This window comes from Myotis nattereri (assembly GCF_964212035.1).
Source record: "Myotis nattereri genome assembly, chromosome: 1".
Lineage (NCBI taxonomy): Eukaryota > Metazoa > Chordata > Mammalia > Chiroptera > Vespertilionidae > Myotis > Myotis nattereri.
This window is the reverse complement of record NC_138075.1, coordinates 67,568,631-67,592,310: the sequence shown is the minus strand read 5'-3', so window position 1 is coordinate 67,592,310 and position 23,680 is coordinate 67,568,631. Positions and strand designations below refer to the sequence as shown.

At 48.1% G+C, this 23,680-nt stretch overlaps 3 protein-coding genes and 2 pseudogenes across 6 annotated transcripts in view; 4 read left to right on the top strand and 1 right to left on the bottom strand.

The window, feature by feature from the left end:
- Positions 1-16,836, bottom strand: part of DNAJC17 (DnaJ heat shock protein family (Hsp40) member C17) — a 43,532-nt gene extending 26,696 nt beyond the window's left edge. Inside the window, exons 1-2 of one of the 2 annotated variants that reach the window (XM_081113024.1) lie at positions 16,662-16,769; positions 3,826-3,876 (exon numbers count right to left, since the gene is read on the bottom strand). In XM_081113024.1, the coding sequence (XP_080969150.1) occupies positions 3,826-3,876; positions 16,662-16,739 (129 nt within the window). In that variant the 5' untranslated portion in view covers positions 16,740-16,769. Of the gene's footprint in view, positions 1-3,825; positions 3,877-16,661 lie in introns of both variants that reach the window. The other variant, XM_081113025.1, reaches the window with a different exon arrangement.
- Positions 4,359-6,874, top strand: LOC308527583 (TATA-binding protein-associated factor 2N-like; annotated as a pseudogene). Its single transcript has 3 exons — positions 4,359-4,400; positions 4,593-5,159; positions 6,448-6,874. The product of its transcript is annotated as a TATA-binding protein-associated factor 2N-like (transcript).
- LOC308534573 (mitochondrial inner membrane protease subunit 1-like) lies at positions 5,422-6,253 on the top strand. Its single transcript, XM_081113112.1, has 2 exons — positions 5,422-5,698; positions 5,912-6,253. Exons 1-2 carry the CDS (start codon positions 5,447-5,449, stop codon positions 6,158-6,160), a joined length of 501 nt encoding a protein of 166 aa, XP_080969238.1. The 5' UTR covers positions 5,422-5,446; the 3' UTR covers positions 6,161-6,253.
- Positions 13,537-13,852, top strand: LOC308534555 (non-histone chromosomal protein HMG-17-like; annotated as a pseudogene). Its single transcript has one exon. The product of its transcript is annotated as a non-histone chromosomal protein HMG-17-like (transcript).
- ZFYVE19 (zinc finger FYVE-type containing 19) lies at positions 16,793-23,304 on the top strand. Its single transcript, XM_081113002.1, has 11 exons — positions 16,793-17,171; positions 18,426-18,547; positions 18,713-18,766; positions 19,152-19,270; positions 19,446-19,591; positions 19,916-20,024; positions 21,468-21,677; positions 22,070-22,149; positions 22,456-22,554; positions 22,687-22,814; positions 22,896-23,304. Exons 1-11 carry the CDS (start codon positions 17,118-17,120, stop codon positions 22,972-22,974), a joined length of 1,200 nt encoding a protein of 399 aa, XP_080969128.1. The 5' UTR covers positions 16,793-17,117; the 3' UTR covers positions 22,975-23,304.
- Positions 23,305-23,680: the final 376 nt, after the last annotated feature.

The window sequence follows — 23,680 nt, the reverse complement described above, 5'->3', positions numbered from 1 at the left end:
CAGGATCATCATCCAAAACATAAACTACTGAACAGTAACAGCACATTCAGATGCTACTGAGGGCAGAGTCAGGCTTTTCCTACGCGTAGGTGGTAATGATCTTAAATTCGACTCTTTTTTAAAAAAAATATATTTTATTGATTTTTTACAGGGAGGAAGGGAGAAGGACAGAGAGCCAGAAACATCGATGAGAGAGAAACATCGATCAGCTGCCTCCTGCACACCCCCCACTGAGGATGCACCCACAACCAAGGTACATGCCCTTGACTGGAATCGAACCTGGGACCTTTCAGTCCACAGGCCGACGCTCCATCCACTGAGCCAAACCGGTTACGGCGATTCGACTCTTTTTATAGTTTTTCTTTCTCTTCCCTAATCAGCCTCTACTAGACTATGCCAGATGCCAGCACTTCCCTGGAATCTGCAGTTTTTTTCTGGTATGGTCTGGAAAAATATACAACTTGGTCATAATTGTACCTCATATGAGAGCATACAGGTATAAGAAATTATGGGGGTTCCCCTTATAAAGGGAATGCACTTTAGGGGGCAGGGCCCAGAACAGTGCACTGAACACCACCTGGCACTTAGTGAGCACACAATAAATACCTATTGAACGAAAGGGGGAAACATTCATTTGTTCTCAACCAAAACACAATTAGAAAGCCTCAACTATGTCAATTAGTTCAGGCCCACTGAGGAGTAGAAGGAAGTGGGTGCTGCCCCGACCCTAGGAGACCTTACCACTTTTTCACAACTTCCCCTTCTACCTAACACCTCCTCTTGAGAAGTCACGTCTGGAAAAGGGAAGAAATCACTACAGCAGACTGCCAGAACCACTGTGAGAACTAAAATGTCATCTCCCCAGAGCCCACATTACAGAGGAGAAGAATGAGTCACGAATTAACAGCCACCCAGCCCTTCCTGGAGTCTTCATAACTGGTTCCACCACTTGCAGCAACCTGAGCCCAGAGCAGGAGAGGGGACGGGGAGCAGGGGCTCCTGTCATCTCCAACGGGCTTTGAGCTGGGGCCTCTGACAATCCACCCGCCTACAGTTTCACCTCTTTAGGGAAATGAACTCATGATTTACCCAAAAAAGCAAGGCACTAAGGGGTCCAATAAACATAAAATAGCCATAATTAACTTAAAAAAAGGTGCCCTACAAAGAGGGGATCATTGTTTTTTAAAAGGCTACAGCTCTTTCTTATAATAAAACTTGGAGCCAGATAAGGAAGTGGTACAAGTAATAGGGACCAGTTCTCAAAAGCCAGACTCAAACGGGAGTCAGATATGGAGATTTAGAGACAGGACTCAGATGGGGAGAACACACAGGAGGCTACTCAGTGTGACCACAGGCACTGATTGAACAAACCACCTCAGTGAATCAGCTGGAAAGACTGGGTTCCAGGAATGGGACCCAGTAATCAATGCCCAGCAGTGATTTCTCCCCAGGCCTGGGAGAGGCAGACAGCCCCAGGAATACCAGAGGTGGTATGACTGCCTGATGCCAGAGGCAGGAAGTAAACCACAGAGTTCTGGGCATTTATCTAGAAGTCTGCTCTGCCTAAAAGATTGATCCCTTTCATTCCTTATAGCTGTGGCCCACGCTCTACCGAGAAATTCCTAAATGCCTGGTCACTACAGAAACTATGGACTGCTCATAAGCCTCAGTGCAAGCAAGGTACCAGCCAACCCCCAGGCCAGCACCCTCAGCTCAACACTCCCAAAATGTGGGCCTGCTGGTGGTACCAGGATGATTCTGGGGGGACCTGGACCTCACACCATCTCCCTCAGGTTGCTACCATACCCATCGTCAGACTCGGTGTAGTGGCCTATGCAGCCTGCACCGACTGGGACCACGCACCCTTTGGGATCTGGCTCCTCGGCCCATCTCTGAGGTCCCTCTTCAGCTCCTCCCATGTCTCAGGTCCTCACCTCTGGGCTCCTCCTTCCCTTAGCCCTCCCAGCACTCTCTCCTGGGCCTCAATCTGCCCTGCCCTCCTTCTCGGCCCCACTTCCCCAAATGAGCAATTCACCCGGAGCCCAGTCTACTGCCATTCTCTTCCTCCTCCTTCTCCTCCTCCAGTTTCTCTCCTCCCTCCCCTTCTTCAGATACCCCCTTCTCTCAGGCCCCGCCTAGACTCTCCCACCCTTACCCTAAGTCCCCTATATCAGGCTCAGACTCCAAAATCCTTGCCCACCTTCTTATCTCAGGTTAGAGATTCTCACCCCGCAGGTCTATCAGATATCCTGGGTCTGGCTGCCCCTCACCTCTCCCGGCTGCCTGCTCTCACCCTCAACTCCACCCTCTCCGGAGCGTACAACTCCTTCTCTCTGGGCCCTGATACTTCCTACATCTCATTCATTTCTTTTTTCCTTTAATGTACTAGTTTCCTTTATAAACAAATCTATATTAGTAAAAAGCAGTGTGCCAACTTAAAGAAAAAAATATTAATTAAATAACAGTACTCAGAAACAGCAAAAATAGAGAAGCAGCTATGCGAATGGAGAATACTTTTAGTACTGCCTCAGTTGAAATAGAAACTCTGCTGTGATAGTTTTAATGCAAATTTTGACACATATTCATCCAACTTTCCAGACCAGTTCAATACCTGTTGGGGTCAGCCAGGCTGGGCAGCTTTATTTAGTCAAATCTCCATCCGTGTCACTGTTGGGACTCCCAAGGCTCTCTGAGGCCCACAAACCGGTCTTTTATTGCCCTAACTGCTCCTGAAGTGTGGGTCATGGGAAAAGTTCTGAGAGAGGAGAAAATTCGGGTTTGGGCAGATGCTCTGCATTTACTAGCCACCCTACGCTGGGCAAATCCATTAAACTCTTCATCTTCTCACCTATAAATTGGAGCTAATGGTCATTGCCTACCTCACAGGCTTGTTTTGGAGATCACATCAAATGAGATTAATTTATGTGAAAGCAATTTGGTGTCATATAAATGAGAGGTATTATCTTGAATGCTAATGAAGAGCTTACAAACACAAATGAATCATTCCATTTGATTTAACAGGCAGCCAAGTAACTTCAAAAACCCAGAGCTTCAGCCAGACAACTAACCCAGGAGTGAGTTACCATCCAGGCCCTTGGTGAACAAACGACCATCATCAAGTGAAACCAGGCTCGGTGCCCAACCTCAAGGACTCAGTGGCTCTTCTGGTCAGAGGCCCCTCTCAGAGACAGTGACCAAGTCAGTGACCTCAAATGCAGAAATGGCCCCAGATGCCCACAGAATCAGGTCCAACCACACTAGAACCTAGAGGTCCAAAGACACCACATTTTTCAGATTCATCTCCTGCCATATCCTTAAAGAACCTAAGCAATGCCCCATTCCTTGTCATGCCAAGTACTTTTACTTCTACGTCTTCGTGCTCATGCTGTTCCTTCAAGCCCCTGTCTGTCCTCAAAAACTCAACTCTTCTTAAATCTGTAAGAAACAATGTCAGTGGGTCATATTCTCGGGTATAACAGGAATACGTCGTTTAAGGAAAGGTATTAGCTAGCATACAGGTAAAACAGCCTTTTTCTTAAAGCAGTAATAAAATATAACCCCCCCACCAAATGTCAATATTAAGTTTCCATGGTAGTTTTCCTGGTAAATACACTTAAAATTTGAGTCTTCGAAAAGTTGATCAAAACTCATTTCAAGCTGGCTTCACCAAGTAATACCTGCCAAGATACAGTGAGTTTGAAGCCTTCGAAGGGCTTCAAATGAAAGGCGAGGCTGCTATGGACAGGAGAGAAATTCACGTGTCAGCTGCAGAGAAGTGGAGAGAATATTAAACTGGGGCTCCAGTCTGGCCTGATGCTCACTCACTGGGTGACCTCTGGCAAGTTCCATAACCTCTCTGGACCTCCATCCTCGTGTCTATAAAATAAAGAGAGTAAAGGATCCCTTTTAACCCTGCTGTGATATAGTCTTTTCTCTCCTCAAGGCCTTGCACAAACACACCTCCTGAAGGATATCTTCCCTGATCCTGCAAATCATATGAGCAGTGTCTTCCTTTTTATTCCTACATTTTCCTTATATACTTTCATTGAACCTCCTGCACTCTACCTCATAGTTCATTGCTTACTATACTGTGTGAGCTGTCAGAAAGCAGAAGTATGTCTTATTCAACCCTACAAGACCCACAAGGTACTTGTTCATGGTGACATGCTCCATTCATTTGTAGATTTGAACTGAACAGTTGACCCTGCTGATTCTCAACTTGGTTGTGATTCCCCACCTCCTTTCTACCCTGACCACTGCCTCAGACATTAAGCACTGGTGTAGTGCTGGGTGAATCAGCACTGATCTGTCAGGACTGGAATGAGTGAGAGGGGCAAGGGGTAGAGTACAACTCAGACATGAGCTGTGGGCAGCATGCATTTGACTTCAGCACTCACAGTGTAAGGAAGGTGGAAAACAATGATAACAGCAAGAGCTAACCTGTAGTAGGCATGTACCCTGCACCAGGCCCTGGGCTAAGTGCTTTACCTGGACCAAGGTTCACAGCAATGCTGGCTTGGAGGAACTGCCATCATTCCCATTTTGCAGATGGGAAAGCCAAGGCACACAGAGGTTAAATATTTGCTTAACAGTCTGGTTATGATCAGCAGCATGATTCCTATAATCAAAACCAGTAGTCTTACCATTCACAAAGGAAAAATTACAGCCACCACACACAAGATGACTGTTGTGATGTGAGTAGGTATAGAGAAGATAATAGGGGATACGGTGGGTCACAGGGAATAGGCAGAGGGCGTGGGAGATATGATAAGGATGAAAGAAGTCCTATGACAGGATCAGGTGTTGATTACTGCAGTGGCTTCAAAAATTTTGATGGTCACAGGGATTATGGACCCAGACCAAGTGCTTATTAAGAATTTGATTCAGATAACAAACACAATCTCTGGGCAAGGTCTTGGGGAGGGTGTATCTACAGATCAAGTAGGGAAGTTCTTTAAATGAATAGGAATTATCAAGACAAAAAAGAAGAACTGAATGGATGATAAATCTGTACACAGACAAGGAAACAGGGAAGCCAAAAGGGGAGACAACAGAGTATTTGATAACTCTCAGCTAAGGCAGCCATTAACTGGTTTGATGGAAGAGAATTCCATGGTCACATCATTAAAGTGTCCTTTGCCACCAGAAGACCTGAATTTATTTATTTATTTATTTATTTATTTATTTATTTATTTATTTATTTATAAATATATTTTATTGATTTTTTACAGAGAGAAAGGGAGAGGGATAGAGAGTTAGAAACATTGATGACGCCTTCCGGGGTTCTTTGGGGCAAGAGAAATCCTGAAACCATGGGTCACCCACATATGCTTTGAGATGCGTTAGATGCTTTTTCTTTCCTGGAAGCCCTGCAACAACTCTAAACTTTGAATATATTGTAGAACAGATCTATGCAGGCCAATGGTGACAGAGTCTACATAGAACTATGCTTCGTGGTGTTCTGGGGAAAACCTTTCGACTTGTTGGCTATACTATTCAGTATGGCTGTATAGCACATTGTGCTTTTGAATATGTTGGTGGTGTTGTCATGTGTTCTGGACCATCAATGGAGCCTACGATTCAAAATGCAGATATTGTCTTTGCAGAAAATCTTAGTCGACATTTTTATGGTATCCAAAGAGGTGATATTGTGATTGCAAAAAGTCCAAGTGATCCAAAATCAAATATTTGTAAAAGAGTAATTGGGCCCTAACCGGTTTGGCTCAGTGGATAGAGCGCCGGCCTGCGGACTGAAAGGTCCCAGGTTCGATTCCGGTCAAGGGCATGTACCTTGGTTGCGGGCACATCCCCAGTAGGGGGTGTGCAGGAGGCAGCTGATTGATGTTTCTAACTTTCTCTCCCTTCCTCTCTGTAAAAAAATCAATAAAATAAAAAAAAAAAAAAAAAAAGAGTAACTGGTTTGGAAGGAGACAAAATGCTCACCAGTAGTTCATCAAGTTTCTTTAAAAGCCATAGTTATGTGCCAATGGGCCATGTTTGGTTAGAAGGTGATAATTTACAGAATTCTACAGATTCCAGGTCCTATGGACCTATTCCATATGGACTAATAAGAGGACGGATCTTCTTTAAGATTTGGCCTCTGAGTGATTTTGGATTTCTACGTGATAGCCCTAATGGCCACAGATTTTCTGATGATTAGCCAACATTTATTCTTTTGATTTGATTATTGCCTCCTGTTCAAGTAAAGTTATTATTGCCACTGAAACCATGTACTTACTAATAAACTATTTGCTATTCAGTTAAAAAAAAAAAGAAACATTGATGAGAGAGAAACATCAACCAGCTGCCTCCTGCACATCTCCTACTGGGGATGTGCCCGCAACCCAGGTACATGCCCTTGACCGGAATCGAATCCGGGACCTTTCAGTCCGCAGGCCGACGCTCTATCCACTGAGCCAAACCGGTTAGGGCGGAAGGCCTGAATTTATGAGAGAAGGTAGAAGTGGAAGTGGGTGGCAAGGCCATGGGGGCTAGAGAGGTCACGGAGGCTTTCAGGGAGAGGTGGAGACTCCAAAAGTGGGGACTGGGTTTGCCCTAATCAGTCATGTGGAAATATGAACTTTGTTTGACGAAATTCCTGCAATCAGTGCCATGAGCCCAGACCAGAGGATGCTTGTCCCTCAGGAGGAGATTTCTGGGGAAGAGGCTATGGTGGAGAGAGAGGCTATAGAGGTTGTGGGGGCTGAGGTAGAGATCGAGGCAGCTATGGTGGAGAGAGAAGTGATTATGGTGGAGACAGGAGTAATGAAAGCTATGGAAGAGACCAAGGTGGCTATGGAGGGAAAATGAGAGGAAGAAATGACTACAGAAATGATCAGCGCAACTGACCGTATTGACTGTTTTGAATGTTCCTTTGTCTCTGACATGATCCATAGTGAAATTGCCCGAGTTTTGCTTGCTTCTTTCATCTTGCCTCTTCTTGGGTAATGAAATGAAGTGGCATGTGAAATTTTATTTGGAGGGGAGGGCTGGGACAGTTTTTCTTTTAGTAATGTCCATTGAAATTTCCTTCTTTAATTTCCAGCTTTCTCCTTCCCAACCCTTGAAGCTAAGTGTGTTGTAAAATATTGCCAAAATGGAGCCCTAGACGGTTTGGCTCAGAGGATAGAGCGTTGGCCTGTGGACTGAAGGGTCCCGGGTTCAATTTCGGTCAAGGGCACATGCCCAGGTTGTGGGCTGATCCTCAAATAGGGGGCTTGCAAGTGGCAGCCAATCAATGATTCTCTCTCATCATTGATGTTGTTTCTCCCCCCCCGCCCACTCTCTTCCTCTCTGAAATCAATAAAAATATATTAAAAAAATATATTGCCAAAATGGAAAGTGTTTTGTAATACTACAATAAATGCTGCTTGTTTTGTGGGGGGGGATATATATATATATATATATATATATATATTTTTTTTTTTTTTTTTCCTTTTCCTTTTTCTTTTTTGCTTAAGGTAACAAACTAGGTAAGTCATGGGATTCATATTCAGGCAGTCTGACTCCAAAGTCCACTTTCTTAACTATCACTGGTAGTCAGTACAATGGCTATTATAAAGGCACTAGAGGCCCAATGCACAAAATTTGTGCAAGGGTAGGCCCTCACAGCCCCGGCTGACTCGGCCCTTGTAGCCCCGGCTCCGCCCAGAAGGTCATCCAGAAGGTCATCCAGACGGTCGTTCTGCTGTTCGGCCGTATGGTCAATTTGCACATTATGCTTTTATTATTATAGATATTTACAACTGCCAACATTGCTTAGTGATCTGTATTATGAGTCCCATCCATTCTCAAAACAGTTGATGTACAAAGCAACCATTCCTGGCCTTACTTGTTAAGATTAGTTATAAACACTGTTATTTTCTACACCACTTCTCTAGGAAATTATCATCTGATTAGAAAACTCCATTTTGTAGAATTATCAACTATGACCCTTGCATTTCAAAATGATGAGCCACAGGAGCAAGAGACAGGGAAAGTGGAAACAGACAAGCTGGGGTGACCCTACAGGGATATTCTCTTCACATTTGTACCCCTAGCACCATGTGGGATGGACACACGGTAGTCACTTAAAAGTTTGTGGAATCAAATGGTGTTTGTGAGAAAAGTTGCTAACCGCATCTAAAGTACTCATGGGGAAAGGAAAAGGAAACCAAAAGGTAGCAGGAGAGAGAGAGAGAGAGAGAGAAAGAGAGAGAGAGAGAGAGAGAGAGAGAGAGAGAGAGAGAGAGCGAGCCTGTTCTGGGCAAGGTACTGGGCACACAGCATGCTGATTTTAAGAATCAGGGTGGGGACGCCCAGCAGAGAGATGGACGATCTAATACTTAATGGCTGGGAGTGTACCTTTCTGAAAGATAATTTTGAAAGACCTTTTAGAGGGGCTAAGGGAGGGGAGGAGGACAGTGATGGCAACTGCAGCGGAGCAGGGATTGTCAGTAAGGAGGATTTTAATTATTTGATTTTAGAAGAAAATCTAACTGCAAGATTCTTGATTATGTTTATACAACAAGGGACCAAGATTTATTATACCTGAAACTCGATGTTGAATACCTAGCAATATAGCCTTCAAAATAGCTTCCTCTTGTGTAGCCTTCTCTGTTACAGCTCCTCTGCAAAGACATCAAAATCATATTCACCTCCTCCATGAGTGTTCCTTGTCAAAGATACCTGCCTACCTACCAGAGTCCCTCCCAAGAGGCCCCAGAACACACCCAGAGGCCAGCTTCAATCAACATCAGAGCAGGATCTAATTAGCTTCATAAGCGGCATATACAAAGGGAAACCTTGGCAGGCATCAGACCCAGCTAAGAATTCTGCTTCATACGTACAGCAGCTCATACACTGTGGTTGGGGTTGATCCTCACAGTCAGCCAGCCTGAGGGTTGAGCTGACACACAAACAGACCAATAACAACCAAGTTTCAATTACAACAAAAGGGCCCACACAGCCCACACAAGGGACATTCACAGAGCACCCAGCTCAGGTGACCAAAGAGACAATGCCCCTGGGTTCCAAGGGACACCTACTACAAAGAGCCACCCTACAAAGACGGGGAATCATAGCAGATTTTATTAATACATAGAAAAAACCAGGCAGCCCAATGAGGAAGACAAAGAAACATGCTCCAAATGAAAGAACAGGAGAAATCTCCAGCAAAAGAGCTAAATGAAAGGGGGCAAATGCTCAGATATAGAGTTCCAAAAATGGTTATAAAGATGCTCAAGAATCTTAGTGAATACTACAAGGAACTCAGAACTACAACAGCATAAAAAAGGACCAGTCAGAAATGCGACTTCATGGACGGACCTGGAGAGTGTTATGCTAATTGAAATAAGCCAGTCAGAGAAAGACAAATACCATTATGATTTCACCAGGTAGAATCTAATGAACAAAATAAACTAATAAAATAGAAACAGAAACAGACTCATAGAGTCCATAGACTGACAGCTGTTGGCGGGGTGGTGGATTGGGAGGCTGGGTGAAAAAGGTGAAAGGATTAAGAAAAAACCCCCAAAAAACTACAAAACTCAACCGGCCAGTGTGCTCAGTGGTTCAGCATCAACCTATGAACCAGGAGGTCACCGTTCGATTCCCAGTCAGGGTACATGCCTGGACTGTGGGCTCCATCCCCATGGGGGGCGTGCAGGAGGCAGCCAATCAATGATTGTCTCTCATCATTGATGCTTCTATCTCTCCCTCTCCTTTCCTCTCTGAAATCAATAAAAATATATATTTAAAAAAACACACAAAGAAGCTGGTTCTGCTCGGTGGATAGAGCATCGGCCAACAGAATGAAGGGTCCCGAATTCAATTCCAGTCAAGGGCAAGTACTTCAGTTGCAGGGTCAATCCCCAGTTCTGGTCGGGGCACATGCAGGAGGCAGCCAATCGATGTGTCTCTCTGTCTCTCCCACTATCTTCTAATCTCTCTAAAAATCAATGACAAAATTTCCTTGGGTGAAAATTAACAAAAATTAAAAAATTAGAAAAAGATGTAAAAAGAATATTTTAAACACACACAATATAATATTTAAATGATGTATTATAGAATTGTACAGCTGAAATCTATATAATTTTATGAACCAATGTCACCCCAATAAATTCAATAAAGAAAGAAAGAAAGAAAAAAAAAGAAATAGCTTTTAAGTATATTTACTTATAGCAGTGGTTCTCAACCTTCCTAATGCCGCGACCCTTTAATACAGTTCCTCATGTTGTGGTGACCCCCAACCATAAAATTATTTTTGTTGCTACTTCATAACTGTAATTTTGCTACTGTTATGAATCGTCATGTAAATATCTGATATGTAGGATGTATTTTCATTGTTACAAATTGAACATAATTAAAGCATAGTGATTAATCACAAAAACAATATGTAATTATATATGAGTTTTCCAATGGTCTTAGGCGACCCCTGTGAAAGGGTCGTTCAACCCCCAAAGGAGTCACGACCAACAGGTTGGCGACCCACAGGTTGAGAACTGCTGACTTATAGGCTAGTAATTTCACTTTTTCACAAACTACTATTACTTAAGAAAATAATAATGCGTACATAGTTGGGCAAAAGTAGGTTTACAGTTCATATGACAATAATACAAATACTTACTACAATAATTAATAAACAAATAGTCCTAGCTGGTTTGGCTCAGTGGATAGAGCGTTAGCCTGCGGACTGAAGGGTCCCGGGTTCTATTCTGGTCAAGGGCACATGCCTGGGTTGCAGGCTAGATCCCCAGTGGGGGGCATGCTGGAGGCAGCTGATCGATGTTTCTCTCTCATCCATGTTTCTAACTCTCTATCCCTCTCCCTTCCTCTCTGTAAAAAATCAATAAAATATATTTTTAAAAAAGGAGAAAATATTATCTTAAGTGAAATAAGCCAGTGACAAAAGTGGTCAAATATTATATGATATTTGTATGTTTATTTATATGAAGTACATAGAATAGTGAAGTTCATATAGAGAAATAATAAGAAAAACAGTAGAAGAGGAGTTACCAGGGAGGGGTTAAGGGGAGAGGGAATGGGAGTTAATGTTTAATGGATTGGAATTTCAATTTAGGATGATAGAAAAGTTCTGGACATGGATAGTGGTGATGGTTGCACAAAAATGTCAATGTACTAATGCCACTGAACTGTACACTCAAAAAAGGTTAAAATGAGAAAGACAGTGACTGTCTCCTGATTCTCAAGTCAAGTTGCTGCAGTGGTTTCTGTAGACACTACTTTATTCGTTAACAAATACAGGGTGAGGCAAAAGTAGGTTTAGAGTTGTTTGTATGGAAAATAAATATTTAATAAATAATAATACAAGAATAAACTCTGTATACCTTTCACATACTCACAACTGTAAACCTACTTTTGCCCCACCCTGTATTTGTTGAGAGCCTACTCTGTGCTAGTCACGAGGCAAGGGACTGCTACAGAAGTAGATGGACCAGACATGCTCCTTGCAGCTGAATACAGTGGGGCCTTGACTTACGAGTTTAATTCGTTCCGAGACCGAGCTCGTTAAGGAGCTCGTTAACTCAAATTACTCTACCAACTCAATGCAAAAAATCAGCTGAGAGACAGCTGGTATCTCAAAAAACTCGTTAGTCGGGACACTCGGTAAGTCAAGGCCCCACTGTATACAGGGGAGTAAGACACGAGACAAATAATCACACAAATGCATAAATAACTGCAAAATGAAATAAGTGCTGGAAAAGAGGAGACCCAGTTGGTATGGAAGAATCAGCAGGCCGCTCTGGGGAAGTACCACCGAAGCTGAGTTCTGAAAGAAAAGGAAAAGCAGCCCAGGCTAACAGAGGAGAGAAAGAACATTTCTGGCAGAAGGGACGGCCTGTATGAAGGGTAAGAAATTCCACTGAGTATTTTAGAAGTGCAATATGGTTTCAAGGGAGTGCCCAGATCATTCCATTTTCTGTGAGGAGAACAGATGGGAGGAGTGCCACAGAGTAGACTAGAATAGACTGGAAGCAGGCAGACAAGCTGACAGGCTACTCTAATGGTTCGATGGAAGCTGACGGGGCTTTGGGCAGAGTGCTGGTGGTGGAGATGGAGATAAGTGAACAGGTTTGAGAATTATTTGGGAGGTTGACTCATTATGACACAGTGATGGCAGGAGTAAGGATAGGGAGGTATGAAGAATGACTCCAGGTTCCTAGCTTGAGTGGGTGGATAGTGGTGCCATTTACCCGGACAGAGAAGTACAAGGAAGGAGCAGGTTTGGAAAGAGAAGTTCAAGAGTTCGATTTTGGATGTAATACAATTTAGATCCCTGTAAACATCCAAATGGAGAGACAGAATAGGAAGATGGATAGACTAGTATAGATTTGCGATTCAGAGAAGTGGTGTGAATGAAAATTAAATCAGACGTTGATGCTCATCACTACCACTGAACTGTGTTGTTCTGGACAGGGTTCGAGTGACACGGTGTGGAAGGAGCAGTGACCAGGGCTGGATACCTAGGGGATCCAGGTTCTAGTCCCAATTCTGTCACTAACCACTCTTGCTGAACTTCAATAACACAGGGGGTTGGCCTAGATTAGGCTTCTTTAGTCTTTTCTGGATAAGAATTACCTCTTCTCAAAAATGTATACACACACAAAAATTACACATGGTTTCCAAGGTTTATTTAGTTCTTGGCACCTTTTTGTGGACCCCAAATAAGGAACTCCTATCTGACCAGACAACCAACGTTTAGGAGGCCTTCCTTGTACAGACCTTAAGGTACCCCTAGAAAACGATAGGCCTTGAACCCAGGAGAGGGGACACAGGGCCTGTCTCCTTTGCCAAAAAATATCCATTACCATGAAGCTAGCCAGAACATAAAAAAGGCCCCAATCTACTTTTCAAGGCTGATCTTCTTTCACACGTCCTTTCTTCATGGCCTGCGCCACACAAATTGGACTCTACACATTCTCCCTTTTCTTGAATATCCCTCCCCCTTATCCCCACACATCCGGACGCCGCTGGTTCTTAAAGGCTTACAATGCTTCTCTATCTCCCCTACCCCTTTTCCTAAACTCGAAGCAACCTCAGCCGACTCCAAACATCCACAGCACTTTGTCTGTGTCCCTCTTAAGGAACTTACTGTGTTCTCCCTTGTATTACAGTTGTGTCTCTCCTACTAAAAGGCAGGAGAAGCACCTGCTATCCTTTAAAAGAATGTTCTCACATATCCCTTAGCTCATTTGAGTGAAAACTGGATCCCAACCACACTGGTCTGATCAGACCTTGGTTTCTGGTTAGACAACAGACTCACCCACCTCCCACTTGTGTCCATTCTACACACCGATGTTTAATTTTTTTTTAAATCTGGTTACATCACTTCTCTGAGTAATATTTACATCAACAACTCCCAACTGCCTTCCTCAAAAGTTCTTAACTTCAGGGTTCCAACACACTGGCTAGATCTAGTGTGAAATGTCCGTAGTTTCTCACTATTAATGAAGTACAAGTTAAACAATGGACAAATGGAGCAGTGTGAGGAGACGAGATCGACCCCCGGACCGAGCAAGACCCGCGCGCTGCTGCATCCCCACGTCCTGCTCAGACGTCCTGCCACCATCGCCATCATGCCCAAGAGAAAGGCTGAAGGGGCTGCTAAAGGAGATAAAGCCAAGGTGAAGGGCGAACCACAGAGAAGATCCGCCAGGTTATCAGCTAAACCTGCGCCTCCAAAGCCAGAGCCCAAGCCTAAAAAGGCCCCTCCCTGCAAAGAAGGGAGAGAAGGTACCGAAGGGAAAAAGGGGAAAGCTGATGCTGGCAAAGATGGGAATAGCCCTGCAGAAAATGGAGACACCAAAACAGACAGGCACAGAAAGCTGAAGGTGCTGGAGATGCCAAGTGAAGTGTGTGCATTTTTGATAACTGTATATTTCTGGTGACTGTACAGTTTGAAATACTATTTTTTTATCAAGCTTTATAAAAATGCAGAATTTTGTTTTACTTTTTTTTTTTAAGCTATGTTGTTAGCACACAGAACACTTCATTGTTATTTTGTGGGGAAGGACATATAGTACTAATAGAATGTCTCCAAAGCTGGACTGACATGGGGGGGAAATACCTTTGCCTTCTGGTTTTGAGAAACTTCCTCTTGGTTCCTGAGAGGAGGGATCTCTTGATGTTGACACACATTAGCCATCTTGGCACAAACACCTTGTCATGTGGGAAAACTAAAATTCGTTTTTATGTCCTTTTCTCCCTCTCCACTTTAAGCATAGACTTTGGCTCTTGTAAGCCCAGAGACCTATGGGGACCTGACCCAAAAAAATTGATGTCCAGTCGGTTGGGCCATCTGGACTTCCCAGAGTCACCACTGAGAGGGCCTCCCTCAAAAGAGCAGCAGTTCCTCTTTAGATGGTGGATCTACAGATGGATATGCTCTGCCATTTTCATTTCATTTCCTGAAAGTCAGGGTCGGCTTGTGAAAAGTTGTTAAACAACAGGCTTAATGTGAAATGTCAACCCTCACTCTAAACTTTCCCTGTTCAGAGCATCAGATGAAGACTTCATTGGGTTTTACGGTGGCTTTCTGATTTTGGTAGTTCATTGAAGAAGGGAGTTGGAAAGTTGTTGTATACTGTTAACGATTGTCTGCCCCTGTCCTGCCTGAAATACCATGATTGTTTATGAAAAGTATCTTTTATAAAGCTGGATACAGTGTGGCTTGGGGGGAAAAACAAACAATGTACAAATGTAGAACTTAGAATAGTGCTCAGCACACGGTAAGTGTTATATGGGTGTTAGACGTTACTAATACTGAAATTTTAAGACTTAACAAACAGATATAGCAGATGTTACACATCCCCCTGGCCCATTTCTTTTCTTTTTTCTTTTTTTTTCTTTTTTTTTTTAAATATATTTTATTGATTTTTTACAGAGAGGAAGGGAGAGAGATAGAGAGTTAGAAACATCGATGAGAGAGAAACATCGATCAGCTGCCTCCTGCACATCTCCTACTGGGGATGTGCCCGCAACCCAGGTACATGCCCTTGACCGGAATCGAACCTGGGACCTTTCAGTCCGCAAGCCGACGCTCTATCCACTGAGCCAAACCGGTTTCGGCTTCTTTTTTCTTTAAAAAATTGTTTTTAATCCTCACCAAAGGATTTTCTTTTCCATTGATTTCTTTTAGAGAGAGTAGAAGGGAGGGAGGTGGGAGGAAGAGAGAGAGATTGGTTGCTTTCCCCACATGCCTCAACAGGGGCCTGGGATTGAACCCTCAACCGAGTACATGCCCTTGACTGGGAATCAAACCCGAGACCCTTTGATCCCCAGCCCAGCGCTTTAACCATTGACCCAAACCGGCCAGGGCCCCATGGCCCACTTGTGATTTCAGCCCAGCTGCAGGGGTCAGCTCTGTGCACGTTGACAGCAGCTCTTCCCAAGGGCCCTATGGGTCCCCCTGCTTTTCTGCCTAGAGTTTCCTCTTACAAGCTCACTCAGTTAATGAGCAGGGCCGCCTGGAGGTACAGGAGCATTCATAGGCATTAATGTTCTTTTTTATTTTTTATTTACTGAGTTTCTGAGAGAGAGGGAGGGAGGGAGGGAAGTAGGAAGAGAGGCAGGGAGAACTAGAGAAACACTGAATTGCTCCACTCATCTCCGCATTCATGGTTTGGTTCTTGTGTGTGCCCTGACCAGGGATCCACCGGCAGCCTCGGCGTACCTGGAGGACGCTCTAACCCTACCCAGCCAAAGCAGGCATTGATTTTCAGCTGATGAATTACCTGCCTCCCCTTCCTACGTTGCTACAACTACCAACCATGATCCAGGGTTAGATAACAGAAATCTTAACTACAGTACAGGGTTCGAGTCCCTGGCGCCTTTGTAAACACCTTCCTGGGGAACTTCAGGCCATCTGCCTTTCCCTAGGATCCTCCTGCTTTGGGCCCACTAGCGCATGTTGAAAGGACAACACCTGAGCACCTGCTACCTGGAAAGAGTCAATGAGCTGGGATGGAAAAGAAAACAGAGAGGGCAGGGTCATAGGTCCCAAGGAGGGGGTGCAGAGGGAGTGGAGGCGCCTTGAGCCTTTATTCGTCCTAGGCTGTAAGCCAGCGGTTCTCAACCTGTGGGTCGCGACCCCTTTGGCAGTCGAAGGACCCTTTCACAGGGGTCGCCTAAGACCATCCTGCATATCAGATATTTACATTACGATTCATAACAGTAGCAACATTACAGTTATGAAGTAGCAGCGAAAAAAATTTTATGGTTGGGTCACATGAGGCACTGTATTTAAAGGGCCAGAAGGTTGAGAACCAGTGCTTGAAGCGGAGTTAATCAGCCTTCAGGAGAGACTCAAGTGCCTGCAGCCGCAGTCACGGCACAAGCGGAATGAGAGGCTGAGCCCGCGCAGGCGCACGGAGGAGGCGAGCATTCCCTCCCAGGCTCACCCACAGCCTCTCCTAGACGAGGGCCAGAGGGAGAGCACAGTATCCCGCACGAGGAGCCTCTCCTCGGGGACCCCTTCTTCCTCGTGAGGCTCTCTGACCGCCCTAGAATGGTTTGGGAGCCCAGCTTCTGAGGCCGTCAGGCCGCCGCTCGCTACCGGCCCAGGGCCCGGCCGAACCTGGACAGCGGGTGCCAGTCTAGGCGCCAAGACAGGAAGGGCCGCCCGACCTCCCGGGACCGGCCCTCCTCACCACCATTCTCACCTCTTTGTCCGCCGCCTTCTCCTCAATGCCTAGCAGCGCGTACAGGTCCATCTGTAAGAGCTCCTTGGCCACCGACATGGTTCCAACCCTGACCAGATTCGTACTACAACTCCCAAGAGTCTAAACGTGCGCGGGACTCTTCCGGAACACTGTCGGCCCTGAGCCGCTAAATGGCGCTTAGCCCCCTGGGAAATGTCGTGTTCTGTGTTAAGCTCGATTGCCACTGAAGGAAGCGGGCTGTCGTCAATGAACTACAACTCCCAGCAGCCCTCGCGCCCGCCGCTGTTGCTCTCCAACCAGGATGGCCGGTCGCGATTTCCCTGCGGGAGGCCGTGGCAAGCTCGCGCGAGTGGGTGTGAGGGACAGGGGCGGACCTGGGTGAAGGTCCACGGGCCCCGTACCTCGCGGGCGTGATCGCAACTCTGCCGGCCGTGCCGCGCCACGCCGGGAGCCAGGATGGAAAGCAGGTGCTACGGCTGCGCTGTCAAGTTTACCCTCTTCAAGAAGGAGGTGAGCCTTCTCTCCCCGTGGGCTGGAGGGCCAGGGAGAACGCGGAGTGGAGGGAAATACACGGGACTTGCAGCCCATAGACTGCCTTCCAGCCTTTTCCAAGGTATGATTCTCAGCCATTGCTCCTTAGTCCCCATTTCTGTAAAATGGGGCTAGCACTCCCTCGCTTGCCGGTTGGTGTGGGTCCAGTGAGGTGCTGGAGGGAAAAGCTCTCTGTAAACTGTAAGGCGCGCTCCTGTGGGCTTTGGAAAGCTAGACTTTTCTGTCTGCCGAGTGTAGGGTCCGGCTGTTTCCTCCCCTCGGTCCTGCTGCTTCTCCGCCGCCCTGTGCCCACTCTCCATCACGCCTCGTCCCGTTACTCCCTCTGCTCTGGAGCCCTCGCCGTCTGGCAGCCTGCCCTCCCGGGTTCCCTCCGTTAGGTTACGGACCTTTCCCCTGCCCGCAGGGCTCCGCGGCAGAGCCTCTCCGCCCTCCAGCACAGACCCCCGAGCTCCCCTGGTAACTGCAGGCCGGCTGTGCCCCAGCAGTGACTAGCAGTTAGGAACCACACAGGGTGAGTGAGTGAAGCACGTAGGGAGGCAGGTCCGTGCAGTTCTTGGAAACCTGGGTTTGGGAGGCAGGGTGGTCAGCGTTCACATTGGAGCTCTGATGCCTTATTCAGAGGGTGACTTTTGTTTGGGCAAGTCATGTAACCTCTCTGACCCCCACCTAAAATAGGAACAATACTGCTGGGCATCAGGATTGAGTAAAATAGTGTGCAGACACTCTGAGGATTAAATCAGCTGAAGAATGTTAAATACTGAGCTTAGCGCCTGACAGGCAGTCAGTGCTTAATAAATGGAGGCTATTGTTATCGTCCCATCCTGAGCCACGCCTCCCTCCATCTTGCTGGAGCAGAGAAGGCCTGAGCTCTGCACTTTCTCTGATTCTCCTTTGTTGAGGAGTCAGTGACCAAGGGGCTTTGCCTGTTTGTCTTCTATACCCCGGTGTCAGGAAGTTGAAGACCGGTTACAGAAAGCATGGAAATTTTGTATGAAGCTTTCCCTGATTTGAATAAAAGACTGGAGACGGACAAATCACTTTACTCCACCCTTGTGTCTCCCCAGGCCTTAGGGTCCCCGCCCCTCATCCTCTTCTCAGCAGCTGTTCATAACTTCAGTGTCGTCTTCTCTCGTCTAGGTGCTCAGAGAGTGCCAGGGAGGAGCCTACCTGGGTGGTTGGGACGTGGATAACCCTGCTTCGTGTTTCTTGTAGATTGGCTGTAAGAACTGTGGCCGGGCCTTCTGTTCCAGCTGCCTTAGCTTCAGTGCAGCGGTGCCCCGGGCCGGGAACACCCAACAGAAAGTCTGCAAACAGTGCCACGAGGCCCTGACCAGGTGAGAAGCTGACAAGGGCGAGGATTCAGCCAACCACGGCAGCAGGCAGCTGGCCAACCCTGGTAGCCTGTGCTCTGTGGCCCGAGGTCCGCCCAGGAAGTGTTTGGGGTGGGGGCACTGACTGGCAGATGTCAGGGCTTCTGAAACCAGATTTCTTCTCTATAGAGGATCTTCTCCTGCCAGTGCCTCCAAGTGGTCACCACCTCAGAACTATAAGAAGTAAGTGCTGAAGGGACAGAGACAAATGTGGATGGGGGAAAGGGCAAGGAAGCCCCAGGGATGGACTCTCTTCCCAGCCTCTCGATCAGATGAACACAGGGCCAGGAGACTATCCACTTGAAGGCTCCTACCTGCCCTCTTGGGATCAGAAAGCAGCGCATGAGCCCTCTCCCCAGAAACAGTTCTTGATACACATCCTTTCTGTTGGACCCTCTGGCTGGGCAGCTGGGTTGAGCTGCAGGCCGACATGCATGGGGACCACAGAAGATTGTCCATTGGAGGCCTTCCTAGATGCCTAGAAATGATTTGAATGGGGAAAAGTGAGGGGGTGCCTTCGCCCCTCCCTTTTGCCTTCTTCAAGAGTCTTTATCTCATATCCTGCCAGGCGTGTGGCAGCCTTGGAAGCCAAGCAGAAGTCCAGCACTCCCCAGAGCCATGGACTGACCCCACAAGACCAAGTCATCGCTGAGCGCCTAGCGCGGCTCCGCCAGGAGAACAAGCCCAGTGAGCAGGGGCAGGCAGGGCGGCCTAAAGCAGCGGTCGCCGCTGGTGGTCTGCGGACCACTGGTGGTCCATGAGGTCCGAAAGGTTGGCGACCGCTGGCCTGAAGGACACTATCTGGGGCTCCTGGGACTGGGATTCCTCTGGACCTTACAGGTTCCCCCCATGCCAATTGCAGAGTCAGTGCCCTCACAGGCAGAGATAGAAGCCAGGCTAGCCGCACTGAGGGGCGAAACCCAGAGTTCCGTCCCTTCCACCCAGGAGATGGAGGCACGGCTTGCCGCACTGCAGGGCAGAGTTCCACCTTCTCGGACCCCCCAGCCGGTGAGTGCTGTGGCTTGAGAGGGAAGGGGGTCCTAGTACATGTGTGCTTATGTACTCCGTAGGAGCTGGCAAGCCTCTGACTCCCACCCCCGGATCCTCAGGTCTGCCGCCAGGCCAGGGAACCAGGGACAAGCAGGATTGGATGGGGCAGGAAAGAGTGGCCCCGTCTGGTTGGGGATGGTCAGACCTACTCAATTATGTGGGCCCTGGATTAGCCCCTTTCCCTGAGCTTTGGGGACTCCTCAGCCTTCACTGACAGACTGCTCTGGACCTTATGGTGTGGCTTCCCGTCCTGATCCCCACTGAGTTCCCTCCTCTGAGCAGGCGCATCGGCCCCCAGACACCAGGACCCAGGCCCAGCAGGCGCAGGATCTGCTGACACAGCTCACGGCAGAAGTGGCTATTGATGAGAGCTGGGAAGGAGGAAGCCCAGGTAACTTCTCCCCCTGGGCCCCAGGGACCTGCCCTCCTTTCTCCCCAGGTGGGAGAGGCTCTGCTGCCCACTGGGAGGTGAATATATGTAAATCAGAGAACAATCAACATTATAAGAGCTACCATTTATTGAGTGTTTACTTCTATGGGAGCCAGTGTAAGCCTAGTGGATAGTGTGTGGACTTTAGCATCAGTCAGTGATTCTCTCTCCTTCCACTTACCAGCTGTGTGATCCTGGGAAAGTCTCACGTTCCTCATCTGTAAAATGGAGGGGTGTGTGCGTGTGTGTGTTAAAACCTACCCTGTGGGGAAGTTTCAAGGAATAAATGAGATTATCCAATAAGTTCTTAGGACCCTGCCTGGCTGTAGTAAGTGCTCAGTGAGTGTTCTTTGCAATGATGATGATAAGGAGGAGGAAGAAGCTCCTTAAATTTAATTAAAATTAAATAAAATGTAACATTCTGTCCCCTCAGTGGTACTAGCCACATTTCAAGTGCTCAATTCCACATGTGGCTCATGGCTACCATCTTGGACTGCACAAATATAATCCATGATGTGGAATGTTTCCATCATTATAAAAGTCATATTGGACTGTGCTATTCAAAGGCTTCCAAGCAGTGGTTCTCAACTAAGGATGATTTCCCCTCCGTGGCCCATTTGACAGTGTCTGGAGACTTTTTAGTTGTCACAACTCGGAATGTACCACAGGCATGTAGTGAGCAGAAGCTAAGGATGCCGCTAAAACATCATGTAATGCACAGGACAGCTCCACAGCAAAGAATTTTCCTGCCCCAAATGTCAATAGAACCACCATCGAGAAGCCCTGCTTTAGAGACACAATCTCATCGAACATCCTCAGTAATCCTGTGAGGTACATACTCTAATTATCCGTATTCTATAAATGAGGCAGCTGAGGCCTGGTGAGCTTAGGGAACTTGATCAAGATCACACAGCCATTAAATAACAAAGCTAGGACTTGAACCCAAAGCTGTCTGCTTTCAAACCTTTTGGTCTGATAGTGAGGTAAAGGGAACATGTCAAAGCCACACCCACTCTGTCAAAATTCTTCCAGCCTCGTCACTTATACATAAGACCTCAGGTCCTGCCATGTCCTGTCTGTGCTGCTCCCTGGAAATGCTGGTTCAGCCTGTAAGGCAGAGACACTGGCTGGACTTCGGCCTCCCCATAACCTGATTATTTGGGGCACTGATTCTCAGACCATTTTCCCCCCAATATAAAACACTGGTAATCGTAGCGGTTTTTTCCAACTACATCCATCCCAGCCCACCTGATATTTCGTTTGTAATATAAACCATGGGAGCTAGTGCTGAACAAAAAGCTGATGCTCTGCAGGTTTTTATAAAAGGTTGAGAAATGGGCTCAGTGGCTTCTGATGAGAGATCTTGGAATATCTCTGCCTCCCTGACTGCATTGCTCCTTCCAGCTGCCGCTATTCAGAATGACCTCAACCAGGGTGGGCCAGGAAGCCTGAGTGCTAATTCCAAGGGGCAGGCCACCCGGTCCCTGGATGGGGAGAAGAGCAGGCTGCTGGCTGAAGCAGCAGTCGAGCTGCGGGAGGAGAACACGAGGCAAGAGCGGATCCTGGACCTTGCCAAGCGCCTGGCTGTGCTTCAGGGACGGGACCCTGACACAGGTAGAATCTGGGGAGCAGCCCCCACACCCAGGCCAAGTTCTGTGAAAGGGCTGCCGGGGGGGGGGGGGGGTCTCTGTGCCCGGGGGTCTATCGAGCTCTGCCCAGAGCCACAAGGAAAGTACTGGAGCAAAGCAGTGGCTGAGAAAAAAGTGGCAGCCATCAGGGGACAGGGGACCCCCAGTCCCTTCAGGGCAGAGCCTTCTGTTCCTGACCCCGAGCCCTGCCGGGTGGAGCAGGGACGGGGAGGCCCGATCAGAATGGCTGCAGAGACTGCTCAGCTCTGGACCAACTGCCACTGGAAACCAAACCAGCTCCTGGGAGCAAGAGTATAGCCGCTCCGGCGAACTCTCAGCCTCACTCCTCCCCTGCTCCTACCTCTCTCCCTCTTCAAGTGACCCTCCAAGACTATCGCCTCCCAGACAGTGATGATGATGAGGATGAGGAGACGGCCATCCAGAGAGTCCTGCAGCAGGTGGGCCTGCCTTACCCACTGGCCACCCTTTGTCCGGCCCCTACCTCACTGTCCCACCACCCACCTGGCCCCATTCTTCCTGCCTCCATCTGGGACTCAGTAGCCAGTTGCTCTGCTGCTGCTGTTCCAGCTGGGGTCCCTCTGTCCCTGACCCAGACCTGCCCCCTGGCCCTTTGAGATGGGGTGTCAGCAGCCATAGGCAACAGATAAAGGAAGATGGGTTGAGAAGCTAAGGCCACAGTACCTTTGGGGTGTGGGGGAGGACCTGGGCCACGAGCAGGGAGCTGTACTCTGCCCTGTCCACAGCTCACTGAAGAAGCCGCCCTGGATGAGGCAAGTGGCTTTAACATCCCGGCAGAGCCAGCACTGCACCCCCCGGCCACATCCTGCAGGGCAGAGCCTCAGGTGAGAAAAACCCCAGACACATATGAGGGGCCTCCGCAGCCTCCCCGCTGACCGGCTGACTGCTCTGGCAGCAGCAGCCCCCCCACACCCCCTCAGGGACCTCACTTCCCCATCCCTCTCTGCTCCCCGAAGGCCCAGGCTCTGGCCCCCAGGCCTGAAGCTGAGGAAGAGCAGCTCCCCTGGTGCTGCATCTGCAATGAGGATGCCACCTTGCGCTGTGCTGGCTGCGACGGAGACCTCTACTGTGTCCGCTGCTTCCGGTGGGTGCAGGTAGAATGTTCTGTGGGACTGGGATGCCCAAGGGCTGCCTGTGATCCCTGACCTGTTTCTCTTTTCCACAGGGAAGGCCATGATGCCTTTGAACTTAAAGAGCACCAGACATCTGCTTACCACCCCCCACATGCAGGCCAAGGACACTGAGGACACCCTGGCCTCCCAGGAAGGTCGTCCTACAGGCAGTCACACAGGCCGGGGCACCCGCTCTGGGCCCAGACTCGGGGCATCTGATGGGAGAGCATTTCAAGCTAGACTGCTCATGGGTGCACCTTCCCTGAGCCTCGATGCCCATGAAGGGGGAAGGATTCTGCATCGGGAATGGCGACTGGAGGAGCCGAGGGAAGGCAGAAGTCAGGAGCCTCCACCAGCAAAGCCTGGACTAGAAAGACCAGACTGAATCTAAGAATGAACCTTGAAACCTGCTCAAGCGCCCCAGCACTGAATGTATCAAATAAAGTATGCTGAGTCCTTGGGCCCAGCGTCGTTGATCTCTAGAACCTGTGGCCCCGAGCCTGGGCCCTTGGAGAGGCGGCAAAAGCAAAGTAGGCTGTAAATCCAGTCCTAGGGAGTGAGGGAGAGGGTTGAACCTCAGGTAAGATTCTCCCGTCAGGAGCAGTACCACCCGTCTCGGAGGCCTCGGAGACCAGAGGCATGAATTTGTTCAACTGAACGGAAGTGTGGGTCCTGCTCTGGGCCGCCCACCTTAGCCCCAGCCCCCACTATCGTGATTCTCGGCCTCTCTAGGACTCAGACGCTGCGTGCACAAACAATGGACGCACGCCCTGCTTCCTGCCTTATTCCCAACGGGCACCAACTTCCAGGGCTCCTGTGCCAACCTGCCTGCCGTTCT

What these genes read in the sequence shown, in the direction of transcription:
- LOC308534573 (XM_081113112.1), top strand. Translation starts at nt 5,447, where the DNA reads ATGCTTCGTGGTGTTCTGGGGAAAACCTTTCGACTTGTTGGCTATACT. An exon ending in AATCAAATATTTGTAAAAGA is followed by an intron (nt 5,699 to 5,911) that starts GTAATTGGGCCC and finishes AAAAAAAAAAGA; the next exon opens with GTAACTGGTTTGGAAGGAGA.
- ZFYVE19 (XM_081113002.1), top strand. Translation starts at nt 17,118, where the DNA reads ATGGAAAGCAGGTGCTACGGCTGCGCTGTCAAGTTTACCCTCTTCAAG. An exon ending in TTACCCTCTTCAAGAAGGAG is followed by an intron (nt 17,172 to 18,425) that starts GTGAGCCTTCTC and finishes TGTTTCTTGTAG; the next exon opens with ATTGGCTGTAAGAACTGTGG. An exon ending in CCGCCAGGAGAACAAGCCCA is followed by an intron (nt 19,271 to 19,445) that starts GTGAGCAGGGGC and finishes TGCCAATTGCAG; the next exon opens with AGTCAGTGCCCTCACAGGCA.